A 14,784-nucleotide genomic window follows, 5' to 3' on the forward strand; every position below is an offset into this window, starting at 1 on the left:
CTGGAGTAGACAAGAGTGATACAGCACCACAGGAAGCAATACAGCACACTCGAACAATTTATAAATAAATTTCTGCTCTTTGTGAATGCAATACAGCTTACATGCCCAGACTGACTAGTTTATAATAGCCACTATGGTCACTGATCCTTGCAGGACACAGAGACATCATCATTAGCTCTACAGTTGGGAATGGCAAAAGCTCTTTTGGCCACAGGGTAAAGCAGGCTGTGATTCTGAACATGAATACTGCATGTATTCTTGCCCTTGTTGCAAGAGTGGAGACCTACCAGTTACAACACCTGAGACTTCAGTAGCCATAGTCACTTCAAGGACCAGAGCAAAAACACCTGAACGGTAGTCAAAGAGCCAGTCATGGGAACACTTTGGGGTGGAAGGGGCATTTGGAAGGGTAGGAAAACACTTTGTGCTAGAGCAGAGCAGCAGATACTCCACCAATAAGTGGCTCTGGCAAGCCAAGTACCTGGCCATTAAGACATATTCCATGCACTCCACACAGTTCACTGAGCTGCCACAAAACAGGCACGTGCCCCACAGGAGTGGGACAGGTCACGCCTGGCATGAGCTGTTCATGACTCACTTTTGGCAGTCACACCAGCCTGGTTATGCCTCCAGCAGCCAACATCACTGCCAGGTTCCCAGCACAGTTCCAGTCTGTGTTGCGTAGAGCTGTGGTAGAATGTTTCCAGCGTGCTCCCCTTGCTGAGCAAAAAGCACTTGGGAAGGAAACAAAGAAGCCAAGGCAATATAAATCTATTTTTCTGACCCCTACCATTCAGGGGAAGAAAAACCACTTACCTAGGGGGTGTCCAAATGCTATTTCTGTCTCTACCACGCAGACATTTTAAGGTAAAACCCTGATTTACACCACGAAGAGCTATAGCCCTTTGTTCGGGGAGAAGGTGTTCACCAATCCAAGAAACAATGAAACACTGGAACTCACCAGGCTAAATTGTTTCTTTGGTGGGTATTTTTTAAACGCTATTTAATTTCAATTGATGTCCTGGAACAAAAATCTAATCATGATAGCTGGTCGCATACCTTATCAATGTATCAGCCACACAATGACTGCGTGGTTTGGTCAAACTACGAAACTCACTATGACTCAGTTTCCTCTTCAAGAAAATGAGGATATAAATGCAGACTTGCCATACAGGAGTGTTCTGAGGTGTGATACATGCATGAAGCACTACAAAAAGGCAAATGATAGCAACAGTAATATTTCACAAAGGTAGTAATCATTGTAATTTGGTTAAGTTCTAGCCAGGTGGAAATTTGCACACAGTTTTCAGAGTGGAAGGTCTCCTGAAACTTGCTTGTTTGTTAGAGTTCATTAACTTCCCTCTGCAGAACAAAACTCACCCATTGGATTAGCCTTCTGCTTCTCATCTGGTCACAAAAAGCAACAGAAGGGTAAAAATAACAGGTCCTTTGAAAATGCTTCTGTAAAGATGATGCATCTTAGAATAAATTTCTACACAGTTGGACAAAGGAAAAAAAAGGACAACACCATTTGCTAAAAAATTGACAGCCGCCTGCTATTTTGGAGAGCTCTCCTCTAATTGCACGCACCTGCTGTGGCATGGTATATTCTAAAATATATCTCAACAGTAATGCTGCTTGGCAGCAGCCAAGTCCCCCCAGGAGGGACCCTGCGGTCCCAGTCTTCACAACTTCACAGGAACTGGGGTTTTTTTCCAGGGTAACATTTGAATAGAAATTCAAATAAATTCACTGTGAGCCTCTTTCCTTGTTCCACCTCTGTTCGTTTCTATCGCATCACCTCTCACTCTCTTCCTCCCTCCCCTTAACTACGTTTTCCTATTCCCTCTCCCACCAGCATCCTTGGCCCCCTCACCCTCCCACAACACAAGATTTAGGCTTGATTCCTCCATTTGTTATTTTCTTGGCTTCTGAAATATTTTTGCCTTCTCTCTCTGCTCTTGTCATGCCTCTGTGTTTCACATGCTCTAAGCTCAAAAAACTGAGGTAACCCTTTCAGAACAGCACTGCTTTGAGAGACACGAGGAGATCACCAAATCACCCCCATCCGCATGTCCCTGGTGGCTGGGTCAACCTCTCACCACCTGCAGCAGCTCCTCCCTCTGGCCTTGGTGCCAGTCACCATCCTCTCCCTCCTATTGCTCCTTCACCCTTGTCCCTTGTTCTGCTCTCTGCATGCACCAGCTGCCTGTCACTCCTCTGGTGCCTCCTGCCACCACCCCTCCAACCAGAGGTCCTGTGAGCTCTGCTTGAATCAACGCTGGGTACTGCTCATAGGAGACAGATGAAGGCATCCTCAGAATTGACACTCAAGGAACTTGGCTTCTACACCAGGTCTTCCTCCCAACACAAGGCAAATTATTCAGTTGTCTTTGCCACAGATTTCTATCTGTAACATGGTATTTCTATTCCAGAATGGTTTGAGGATGCTTGCCTTTAAAGTCTGACAAGCACAGAGCTGCTCTGGTGACACGGGTCATAGATGAGTTTCCAGCGGGTCCCCCTGGGAGCAGGTGATCCAGGGTCTGCCAAGCAGACATTTACAGGCACGTGCATTCGGCCTGCACTGAGCTTCTTTCCCAGCCTAGATATCAGCATGGCACCCGTGCCACGTGTATCCACACGGGGCTTCTCTTTCTTTCAGGGGCAACCTCATGGGAAACAATCTTCTCCCTCTTTCCAGGATTTCTTTAATCGCCTGCAGCGAAAAAAATGGAAAGCAGGACAACTGGGAACCAGGGAGAGGTAGATGGGATAGGAGAGTATGCTGGGGATGGGGACATTGTGTCATCTCATCCTCACTGTCCCAGCTGGCCCCAGGCAGCACAGACGGCCTGCAGGCTGCCAGCACCCACTGGAGGTGCTGAGCTTTTGAATTCAATGGGGCCAAGCAAAGGGTCTCTGCTGGTGTAGGGAGCTGCTGATGCCAGGCCAGCAACTGTGATGTCAGTCCTAGTGTTAAGTGTTAGGTATGGCTTTCTGGTGTTGACTCTCTGCATTACCCATGGCGTGCCATTGACAATAGACCAAAGGAAACGCAGCAGGAAGCATACAGACACCAGAAAGTTCAGAGTCCAGGCAGGCAACAGACCTCCAAGTTTCAGACCAAGCAGAAAATCAAAATCTTAGAAACAGAGGCAAGACCCTCCCCAGAGGAAGGAATGCTCTGGAGTAGGGCAGCAACGAAGCACAGAAGGGACTCCTTTACCCTTGTAAGAAACCATAGGCATTTTATGAGGCCCCAGAGACACCAAAGCCTCACTGCAGCAATCTCCACTTGGTAGGTTTCCTGAAGACCTCATTTACTGTAGACACCCTCTCTGGCCCAGTCTTCATGGCATTTTTCTGGTGCGCTACCTTTCAAAGACCACGATCTACCAGTTCCAGTGTTTCAGGGAGCGCTCCAGCTCCCAACAGACAGCGCCCGCTTCCAAGTGGGAAAATTGGAAAGAGGGAGATAGTGAGTACAGTGTAGTCAGGTCTGCAATTGTATATGGACAAGTTAAAGAACTGATCTTAACAGACAGTAGAATAACTGTCAGCTTCCATCAACATCCCAAATTTCTGTACAACTTCCCCTGATCTCCTTGGAGAGTTTTAAAATGGTGACACCTTGAAAGAGTAAAGAGAAATGGGGGGAAGACAGAGGACAACAGTAACCAGCAAAAGGAGGGCGCCAAGGACCATCAGCCCAAGTAGGAAGAAAGGGGGGGAGGGCATAAAAGAGGTCCTGGGTAAAGTAGAGATCCAAACCTACAGGAAAAGAAGTACTGGAACCTGTAACATATATAAGGAGGCAGGATGACAGACAAGGGGGCGCACAGGAATCCCTAATAAGTCCAAGTCAAGCAGATGTGGTCTAAGGAACAAGCAAACTGCTTATTCCCTGATAAAAATATTACTTATGCCAGAGTGACATCACCACCAAGTCTTGAACCAGAAGGTTCGTAGGAACCAAGGAGACAGGATTGCTTTATGATGTCCAATAAAGGCTTCATGAATACACAGCTCTCTAGCTTTCACATATGTCAAAGTTATTAGCTATCATGGTAAAAGGATGCTGAATAGCATTGAAGTGTTAATTTGTACAGACTCACTGGTCCACATCGCTGCCAGGAAACAAGAAGAAACGGTTTGAAGAGACGAGGAGTGGAACGTGCACCTCCAGGCACTGGGTTCACATTTGCCCTGGGACAGCTTCGCCAAGTGCTGCCAGGGGATGCCAAGAGGCAGCTCCAATGTTACAGACAACCCTGAGCCCCTCCAGGTAAAATCAGGTTACCTAAGTGGCGGGGCCATGCCTTCACCTGCCTCACTGCTGCAGCTCGTCTCCCGGCCCAGCAATACCAGCGCTGCGTCAGCTCCCAAAGCTGTGGTGGGAATGAGAGACCAGATACGACTCAGTCAATGCCCACTGCTCCCTTCCCAGGGTGCCTGCACCTGGGCATCCAAACTGAAAAAGACCTTGTTTAGAAAACACACGATGGAGAAAGCCCTCACTTAAACAAGAACAACAAACAAATTGCCATTGCCACATTTAGCCCCAACTACAAACCTTTGCTGGTGAGGTAAACGGGGTGACCAAGTACGGGTGGGGAAAGAAACAAGCTACAGGGGTAAGGAGCAGATCTGGGCCCTCCCTCAGCAAAACGTCGCCATTAACACGTGAACCGGAGGGAACTCCAAGAAGGAAGTTTCTCCCGCCGCTCATGCCGCATCCACACGGGCCAACTAAAGACCGAAGCGCTGCGCACAGGTGACTGGTCCCATACGAGATTTGAGCCGAATGCAACCTCCTTCCCCCCCCAAAACTTCCTTCCTCATCAAGGGCTGTTAACAGGAGGGCGCAAGCAACCAGATGGGGAGGAACTCGGGGACTCTCTCCCTCCTCGCAGGCTCTTCCCTCCCTACTAGATTCCATCCACCGATAAGCACCGGGGCGGGCTCCTCCGCCCGAACACACCACCCCCGACGCCAAGCGTGCCTTCAGGGGGGAAAAGTTGGAAGGGGGGAAAAAACCCCCCAACCCAGGCGGCTTGCTCCCTCCCGGGAAGCCGTACGCTTGCAGCCAGTCAGTCAGCCCGCAGGGAGCGCCCACCGGGCCGCTTCCCCACGGAAAAAAAAAAAAATATAGAAACTTTTTCTTGAAAGACCAATTTAATTTAGTCCATGTCTAGCAAACACTCATTACTAGCTAATATACAGCTATTCTGCGGCATTGCTGCAGGGCAGAATTAATGTCATCTACATCCCTTAACAAGCCTTTCAAGTGTGAACATATTGGGCCTCCTTTTTATATTCAGTTTCTGGTTTGGGGGTTATTACAACATTCCTGTCACATTTATACCTTGAAGAAACCGAAATATACTCAGCCTTGACACATTTAACAAAGACTAATGAAGCAAAATAAGGAACATCCTACATAGAAAGAACACTCATGTTTGCAGAGTCAAGTACTCTAAATGCCTGTGCCAGGTTGGGCATGGGGTGGAAACTGAACAAGAGAGGCAAATGTATTACAGTTTGGTTGGATCATACATTAGCATATTTTTGTCCAAAATTCAAGAGTTGTCAGAATTCACTTGCAAAAGCTCATTATATAATGCTTGACTCTGCAGGCAAAGGATTGCTCTTGACAGTGGTGAGGTGACAGCCCATAGAAGCCGTACATTCAGCCTCCTTTAGTAACATCAACTGTCCGAAAAGGGAGTAAACTGCAAGTTCTTCTGCTCCCTCCCCCTCAGCCCACCAAATGAGCACATTTTGTGACCACATCAAGGTGGAATTTTTTTTAAGCTGCAGTAAGCAGCACTGCCTCAGCTTACAGGCTACCTAACCTAGAACTTCCAGCATATTTGATTTCAAACAGAAACTAGAGCTGTTCCTAAAAAAATAAAAGGCAAGCTTAAAAAACTTTTCCCACCTCCTCCCCAACAGATCAGGGTCAGAGAAAACAAAACCTATGCAAAATATTTTGCTTGAAGTACATGGCCAGCATAGATATTCTCAGCTAAACTTTTCAAAATAAAATTTTAAACAGTGTAAAGAGACAAATGGCTTCTAACAAAGTGAGAGGTGAGTTTAAGCTGCAAGTGAGTATCTAGGTGTTTCCCTTTTCCCACACCATACAACAACCAGTTCAAAGTTTCTACCCTTTTTTCTTTCATGAGGCAGGTAATGGCTGCTCCCTGAAGACACAGACTTGTGCTGTTCCAGTATGACCAGATCTGTTAACTGATACACAGCCCTTGCTTATGGGAACCAGTTCTGAGGTGTTCACACCTCATCTTAATTTTTTTCCCTCACCTCTGTAAGTGCAGATAGCCAGCTCTGATCCTTGACATCTAGACACAGCGTCCGTCCACTCTGCAGCTTAGACTCCCAATATCAAGAATCCCTCAGTATCCTGTGGTGCATCTCTTCTACCCCTCAATGATGTAAGACAACACCACTGGGCTGGGGTCATGAAAAAAAAAAACACCAAAAGACAGAAAGTCTGATGTGTGAAAAGTTTTTGGGTTGTTTTCTTAATTCCCTGACAGGCGTAAGTTGAAGAATGCTCTGCAACAGCCAGGTATCTCTGACGACTTGAAAACTATTAAGGAGAAGATGGGTATTGAAGGCGATAAGTCTGTGGACTTTTTTCTCCTCCTTGATAACATTCTTGCTGAGCAGGTGAGCTGAGCGGTTCCGTTGCACTGTCACAGAAAGAAACATCCCTTTACCATGCATATGGAGGAAATCACGGAGTGCCAACACCCACTGATACCAGTGGATACCCCAGTACCTTTCTGTGCAATCCAGAAATAGCGTGGCCTTTTTAAAAAACAAGATGTGGAGTCAGCCTTGCTCTAGGAATGATGAAGACTCACCTCCAGTATTTATGTTCTTACCTTGAAATCCAGTATCTCTTTTAAGGGTAATGAAGTACAGCTAAGAGAGCAGTTGGGCCTTGCTTACCCCATTACAAAGTGCTTATCCTCCTTTGGCAGCCAGCACATAAGAGAGTCATCTTAATCCGGGTTCCAGCATACTACCCATGAGCCAGATTGCTTCTGTTACTGCGAGGGAGCTGGGCGTATTTGTACCCCTCTTAGTACCTCTTTTTTGCTGGAGCTAATGGTAATTGGTCTGGCTGTCAGTTGAATAGCTCAAGGCATGATACTCCCTTCACACAGAAATGTATCCTCAAGAAGAAACATCCATCGTTTTGGTGGACAGAGCAAGTCTGTATATTTAAAACCTCCTAGAACTCCTCACATGAACACCATAGTAGAATACTGTAGCACAAATGCTGTTACATGAACAGCTGTTTTCTACAGGCAGTCATCCATGTGTCTTCAGGCTGTGTTCAGAAAGGGACAAACCCTATTGTTATGCTACATCTTCTCCTTCCAGGTGCACAATTTGCCAAGCTGTCCTGTGCTGAAGAACTTTCAGCAGACAGTTGAGCGTCGATCTGTTGACTCACTGCTTTTCCTTCTGGAAGATGGTTCAAGGTGATTACCTGTACCCATGCCTCCAGCCTTAGGGGCTGTCTTAGGTTTACTCAGGGTGTATGAGCTGCACCAGCTTACTGCAGCAGGTAGAAGTCCTTTCTGATCTGCTGTATTCCCCCACCAGAGGCTACTGCTCCCTCATGAGGTTTGTGCTTTAGCCATCTCAGTCCAGTGCCTTGAGTCAGGGACATGAGCTAGGAAAAAGGAGTCCACACTGAGGAGGCCAAGATGTGGGCTTACATCCTGTTTTGCTGACAGTCATGGAGAGAGTTAGCCACTGAGGTAGGCAATGAATGCCTCAGTTGCCACGCCTGTTTAAGTTAACCTGTGTCAAAGGCAAAAGCAGAAAAGAATAGGAGATGCTTCTAGCCTGAACCCTGAGGCTGCACAGGTGAGGCTGCCCTTGCAGATGCACAACTACAATCTGAATTCCAACCTGGGAAGTTTATCCCAGGGATGGCACCTGCACAACTGGGCTGAGAAGTGTTGGTGCTAGTGGAAAAGGTGATGCCAGGCCCTGCACACATGTAACTACTTGCAAAAGAATCTGCTGCTACATGCAGTTAATTGCCTCCTCCACAATTATTTGTAAAGGTGGCTGAGTTGCTAGCCTAGCAGCTGTTTTCCTTTCAGATCCATTTGCAGCTGCCATATTCACCAGCTCTTCTCAGGTGGTGGTATAAGACTGCCTTTTCTGTTAGGGCAGTTGTCCTCAGCCTTTTCCTTAACTTGTGTTAGGGATCTCAGGTACTGAAAGACTGATTTCCCCCACTCCCACAACACCCAGGAGAGCCACAGTCACACTCATCCTCCATTTCCATGGATGCATTCGTTAGGTAGAGGGAGTTTCTTCACACCATAAGTTGTCTAAAGGTCTCCTCTTTGTTCAATACAGGGATAAAAACTAATTTTTAAATATAGCCGCCACCTTCTCAAATACCACCCCTCCCCTTCCCACCAAAGGGCCCAATCACTTCAGTTGCTGTTTTGCAGTCAGCTGCAGTCATCTTCCCTAGGTGAAAAGCATGCATTCAAAAATCACAACACAGGGAACAAAATAGCATAGAAAACATCAAGGAGTTTCTAGATTTCCCTTTATGTGGGCCATACCTCATGAGACTGCTTGTTAACACCCACACACACACATTCTGCAATCACATTAAAATCTGTGGTGACCATGCAAGTGCCAAGTGCCAAAATAAAAAGTGACCATAGGAATTACATTTAATAGTTCTTAGCTACACCCAATATATGTTATCAATTTGTAAGAGAAATGCAGGTTCCCAGGTGTTTGTTCCAAATTATTTAATTTGAAAGTTTAAAACCTAGTAGATTTATTTCTGCTTCTTTTATAGAGAAGTTCTTCAGATGAGTGTTGGTCTCCTTTTCTATACCTTACAGAAGAACATTACAGAAGCAGTAGATCCCTCATCTCCAGCTGAAAAGGCCAGGTACAGGGCAGATCTCTAATTGTTACAAATTCTGGCTTGCTGTTAGTGTGAAAAGCTGGTTCAGAAAGATGTTGAATGTGTGGGGCAAAGAGAATGAGTGCTTCTCTGCTAGAAAAAGCATGAGTGCTACTGGCTATCTGTGGAGGAGCACAGCCAACATTTTAGGTTTGGGGTTTTTTTCCCTTTTTATCAGAAAACTCATTCTCTATGCTTCTCATGACGTTACCCTTATTCCTGTCCTGGTGGCACTGGGCACCTTTGATCACAAGTGGCCACCTTATGCTGCAGATGTGACCCTGGAACTGTATGAGCACCGGCAGTCCAAAGAGTGGTTTGTTCGCATGTCTTACCATGGAGAGGTAAGCCCCTTGTACAAATCCTGGGCTTTTGGTTTTGGCATGCATGCATGTAGAGCTGTGAAGGAAGACTTGTTCCGAGCATGCCATCAAGCCAGATAACAGAGTAAGACACCTACAGCACATCCATGGTAGCCAAGATATCTGGCTATTGATCTAGTGTGAGTTTAGGCAAAGACTTTGAACCTCTGCCTCTCTGTCTTTGCCTCGACTAGCATATTTTCCTGCCACAGAATGCATCAGTATCAGCAAAAAAGGGCTTTGGCAATGCACGAGATCTGTGATTTTGTCTCTTTGCCTCTGCAGGAGCAAGTGGTGAAAGGATGTAGAGCAGGTCTCTGCCCACTCAAAGAATTTCTAGAAGTTCTTTCACAGTACTCAGTCAGTCCAGAGGAGTACAATAACCTGTGCTCACAAATGGAGGAGAATCAGCAAACTGCCTCATGATTAAGTTGTCTTAAATTAAAATTAGTTTATTGTCACAATCTTTGACTATTTTTCTTTATATTCCTGCCAGCCTTCCATATTCTAAAGGTATTTTAGATGAGGGGACTTTTTCCTAACAGACACAGGGTGGCACAGTGTCACTTTTCAGTGTTAGCAGCAAGATGAAAGAAGCTGTGTAACAGAATGGCTCAAGTTCACTTCTGAGGTAGCCACACAAAAGCACAGAGAGGCTGAAAATGGCAAGGGAGAGAAGAGACCTTTTTAAATTGCCCTGCTGCTTCAGGAATATGAGAGAAAACATACCTGTTCCTCATATGCTGGGACTATGGGATGAAGCCCAAGCTTCCTCTGTGCTACCAGACTTGAGAGCTTTGACATAACAATTGCTTTTATGTATGGTGAACTGCAGAAGCTGCTATGCCTCTCCCTTTCTTTTGTCATGTTGGAGGGTTGCTCTGCAGAGAGATGAACCTCCCAAATTGCATAGCATTTAGCTACCCCATCTTCTTGAGGGCATTTCTGTACACACAAAACCTCTCCAAAGGGACAGAAAGCCTCCAAACCTCTTCACTGCACTCCTGTAATTATGGAAATTCTGCTGTGAACATGCAAAACAACCACAGTGGGCCAAGTACAAGAACATGCACTCTTAGTGAACTCTGCTTAATGTGCTTTAAAAAAGGAAGTCTGGGGAGCTGCTACGCTGGGCAGCGTTGCATCTGTTTTGTACTTGCTGAAACAGGAATACACCACAGCATAGCGAACAGAAGTACTTCTAGCTGAGATGATGACACTTTTTCCTGTAAGACAGTACTCAGGATCACTATTGTTGCCAAAATCCCCATTTTTCAATCAGTAAATAAAACTTGGATCCTGACCTTTCTTTGGGATATGTAAAGGCTAAAGTAGGGGGACCACTTATTAAAATGGCCCTGCAGTTTTGGTTCTGCATTACCCCTTATCACTTAGTGAAAACAGACTGCAGTGATGTTAATGTAAGTCATTGACAGATATGTGACTGGAGGCACTGCAGTACCTTCTCTCTGAGAAGCGTGGGCTGGATTTACCTCTACTCTTTCATTAGCCTGCCCCCACCACAATTACATGTTGACACCATGCACAGTGAACAGAATGATTTGAATACTAAATACATTGCTGGAGGTCTCACTGCACTGCTATTAGAAGCTGTCAAAAAAGCAAACAAACCATTGTTATTTTCCATCAAGTTTTTATACAGCCTAAAACCATAATGCCATTATATAAAAATCAATGGCCTACCCTTGCTTAAGAACAGCATGTTCTGCTCTAATCAAGCTCTCAACGCACAGTGTAAAGTATTTGGAGAACAGCAATGGAAACATTAGGCATACGATTGCAAGTTATTTGTGAGGCATGGACTGCTTAGGAAAGGGGTATCAGGGAACAGTATCGGAATCTCTGGCCATACCAGTAGACAAAGGGGGAATTCACATACCTTCTCCTAAACAAGAGCTAGGAGCATCTCCCAGCAAAACTGACCAGCAACCAGGTTAAAAATTGCAACACGGTCAAGACCCACAGAACTTGGCAGCATGAGCTGTCCTAGTGCACCTAAGATTGTTAAAGGGCACTGCATTCACACCATTAAAATAATCATATCACACTAAGCAGGGTAACATACATTCAGTAACAGCAGAAGACCTCAGAAAAACAGGCCAGCTTCTTAGCAGTGGCTAGGAAGAAGCCTCCCCTGGGAACAGGTTACTTCATAATTGTCTCTTACAGGGCTTCTGCAGTGCCCTCTGTGCCCCGCTCCGGCTTTACCATTCCCCCTTGGTGCAGAAGTGGTTGGGCCATCCATTGGTCTCATCCCACTGAGCGACTCCATGGTAGTTGTGGCCCACAGTATGAAGGAGGAGTTATTTCTGACCTCAACCAGTGTAAATAATGATTGCAGAAGAGGATTGGTGGGGCAGTGGAAGAGTTTTAAGACTAAAGGACACAGGTAAGTGGGAAGTGCTGAACTGCAAACACAGCATGGAAGAGCTGTGGCATTTCTGAAAACATGGAATAAAAATTTCCAGAAATCAAAAACTTCCCAAGGAACCAGTGCATTTACATGAATAGGCTGGCTCTTTGCAAGAAATGGGAAAGACAAAAAATCCCAGGGGACAGAAAAAGAAACCCAAAAACTTTCTTACCCTGGGCTGTTAATATGAGAACTGCTGACATGAGCAGCTAACAAGTTCAATCTCAAGTTGCCTCAAACTTGAGCTGGAGCTGCTAACCCAAATTAGTCTGCCTCCCTTGCTATTGTAGTCCAATGTAGTCAACGCAGGTTGCTCAACTTAAGCCTAAAAGACTTTTTTTTTTCCTCCATTTTGCATTGCAAACCTATCCTTGTATAGTATGTTTCATTTAAGGCAATGTTAGTATAGTACATAATTGGCAGGAAAGATGTCAAGTTTAGGGTTTTGTTTTCTCCTCATGTAAAACATCTTTTAAAGTTTCTAGTATCCCAGACAAAACAGCATCACTTTTCTTTCCTGCCTCATGCTCCGACTCAAACAAAATCAATCGTAAGCTTAAAACCTGAGCACGTAATGAGTCATGAAGACCTACATCTCTCAGCACAAAAGGTTTGCTGGTTGAAAATCAAAAGGAGATCAAGAGGATAGTGAGCTTGGTATATTTGTCAATAAACCCAACATCATAAAGCTAGCAGTCTGTGTCTTTTTAAGGCCTGAAGAACACTCTGCTTAAAGTTAAAGCGCATTATCAGGAAAGAGCATGATAAAGCTAGGTGTTACATATCTACCACAACAAACAGCATTAACAGAAACGACTGGAAACTACATGGACTGGCTAAAAACTGAAAGATCTTCCCATTAAAGGCCACCTTGCCAGAAAGATGACACAGCAGATATGCAAGACAACTTACCTTTTTTAGGTTAAGAATTACTACCAATCGATAGAGTGAAGTGCGCTCTACTAAATACAGGCCTATATCAAACATAGATCATTTCTGCTCGAGAAGTATCAAAATAGAGAACAGGTTTCAGCCAACAGCCTGCCAAGGCTGCACGAGGAAAGCATTCACCATCATGAGTGCAGAAGAGCACAACCAATGAAACATGGCCTTTTCTGCCACCAGAATGAAAACCAGCACAGTAGATGGTCAGCATACCAAGCACCACAAAATTAAGCCATGTCTACCATAATTGTAATAGTCCCAACACTGGCACAACACATGCTGTGTTCCAACAGTCTAGGAAGTGTGTTTAGGATTCACACTTACCCTCAGGAAGAGTCAGGCACCCACATCTACTCTAAGTCAGGATACATGGATTGTACCAGAAGCACCACCAGCATTCAAATCCCAACCAAGACTGATGCAGATTAGATCTCCACATACTGATCTGTCTTCTGAAATGTTACCCATCAGATACCACTAGGAAGTGTCAGGACTAAACTCATAAGGCTGGCTTGTCATGTTCTTTGGTAGATTAGCTAGCCCATGATACAGGTACAAAGCTTCAGTTTATTTGGACAGTGCTTAAAACTGTCAGTGTACTTCACAGATGACCTGTTTGCAACAGTCTACTACTTTAAAACAAACAGATTTCAAATATTTTAAACTTTTGATTTAGCAGGCGCATTACTTTGCGTTTCAGAAGTTCACCATCTGCTGGGTTTACCTTTTAAGTCTCTCCGCACTCCGGCTGCGCAGCCATCTGGGATGAGATAATTTGAACAGCAGACTGTTTCCTCCCATGTTACTAGAGAGGAAGAGCAGCCAAGCATGTATGAATAAAGTCTATTTCATTCTTTCAAACAAAGGTGGAGGAGGATGATTTGAAGGTTTAAAAAAAAAAAAAAAAGAGGGGGAGGGGAAGAAAACTAAAAATGGCAACCCCACTTTCCATCTTCAACTGCACCATGACTACCAGAGCTGAGTCACAGTTACTATTGATTATAAATAAGCAGGAAAGAACAGAGCCTGACTTAGAGATCCCAAGGTGAATTTGCAAAGCTGGCAGCTAGAAAGCTTTTTCATTGCAAAGCAAAAAGGGGAGAAGTAGAATCAGAGCAAAACAAAGAAGTTCGGCCTACATCTATTGAGTCATTTCTCTGACCAGAGCCAGCCAAGGCATTAGCATCCCTTGGCCATCAGCTGCTGCAAACCAGGCAACGTCACTGAGGTTAAGTGCACCTACATGGACACAGGAGAATCCACATCTTCTGCATTTTCTGTAGGAAAAATCTTGTTAAGATACCAAATGCCAGCATCTTCAGTTAGACAGACACAGAAGGAACTTTAATTATCCAGCATCTTTAAAATGTATCCTTTCACTACCAAGTGGCTTTGAAACAGTGAATCCCCTATGCTAATTTTTCTAGAATAAGTTGCAGTCACCTGAAATCCTTTACTATTCAAAATAACCTCAACAGGCATAGAAGGCACTGAGAAAGGATGTTAATAAAAAAAAAAAAAAAAGCCCCAAACCCTCCAGGTTATTTCTTTGTCAGTAAAGAAGCTTGCTTTGTTCAACATGGTAAAAACAGTCAGGAGTCATGGCAGAAGTGGCAACACTTAAAAAGGTTGCACTGTGACAATTCCCATGCAAGATCCTCAAAAGGGAGCTCTGCAATCATTTAAAGAAGAGGTAACTCCGCTCTACAGAAATAACACATACTGTGTCATTGTCAGCTCTTTCCAAAATCTTGACAAGCCCGTGCTTCAGGCATGCTGCTTGTCTTGTTAGAGGGAAGCACCACAACATACATCCTACACTTTGTCAAAAGAGTAATTCTCACCCAAAATCATTGTAAATTTGCATGACAGCACAAAGGTGAATTTGGAAGCAGGCAACAGAAGGCTCTGAGGCTTGCGTGCCTCCAACAGTGCATGGCTTCACTCATTTTGTAACACTACCAATGAAACTTCTTTGGTAAGCCAGCCACCGACAGCAATTCTTTATCCACCTGTTAAGGACCAGTTAACTCTGAAAAACTCTCACCACAAGCATA

General features: G+C 44.9%; 1 protein-coding gene across 3 annotated transcripts; it reads left to right on the top strand.

The window, feature by feature from the left end:
• The first annotated feature begins 6,471 nt into the window (after nucleotides 1–6,471).
• On the top strand, nucleotides 6,472–13,418 carry ACP6 (acid phosphatase 6, lysophosphatidic). 3 transcript variants are annotated; one of them, XR_774305.1, is made up of 6 exons: nucleotides 6,567–6,696; nucleotides 7,420–7,520; nucleotides 8,876–8,971; nucleotides 9,165–9,330; nucleotides 11,539–11,758; nucleotides 12,648–13,418. XR_774305.1 is itself a non-coding variant. In XM_010567248.1 (5 exons), the coding sequence occupies exons 1-5, from the start codon at nucleotides 6,631–6,633 to the stop codon at nucleotides 9,772–9,774; spliced, it is 570 nt and encodes a 189-aa protein (XP_010565550.1). In that variant the 5' UTR covers nucleotides 6,472–6,630; the 3' UTR covers nucleotides 9,775–9,809. The 3 variants fall into 3 exon arrangements, 2 of the variants coding, with proteins under 2 accessions (XP_010565550.1, XP_010565551.1); XM_010567248.1 differs by lacking the exons at nucleotides 11,539–11,758; nucleotides 12,648–13,418 and adding an exon at nucleotides 9,634–9,809 and having other exon boundaries at nucleotides 6,472–6,696; XM_010567249.1 differs by lacking the exon at nucleotides 12,648–13,418 and having other exon boundaries at nucleotides 11,539–11,816.
• The last annotated feature ends 1,366 nt before the right edge of the window (nucleotides 13,419–14,784 follow it).

This window comes from Haliaeetus leucocephalus, unplaced genomic scaffold (assembly GCF_000737465.1).
Source record: "Haliaeetus leucocephalus isolate CR32 unplaced genomic scaffold, Haliaeetus_leucocephalus-4.0 Scaffold228, whole genome shotgun sequence".
In the NCBI taxonomy this organism is placed as follows: domain Eukaryota; kingdom Metazoa; phylum Chordata; class Aves; order Accipitriformes; family Accipitridae; genus Haliaeetus; species Haliaeetus leucocephalus.

Coding starts and splice junctions, on each gene's coding strand:
- ACP6 (XM_010567248.1), top strand. CDS start 6,631: ATGGGTATTGAAGGCGATAAGTCTGTGGACTTTTTTCTCCTCCTTGAT. Junction 8,972..9,164: donor TCTCCAGCTGAAAAGGCCAG/GTACAGGGCAGA, acceptor CCTTTTTATCAG/AAAACTCATTCTCTATGCTT. Junction 9,331..9,633: donor GCATGTCTTACCATGGAGAG/GTAAGCCCCTTG, acceptor TTGCCTCTGCAG/GAGCAAGTGGTGAAAGGATG.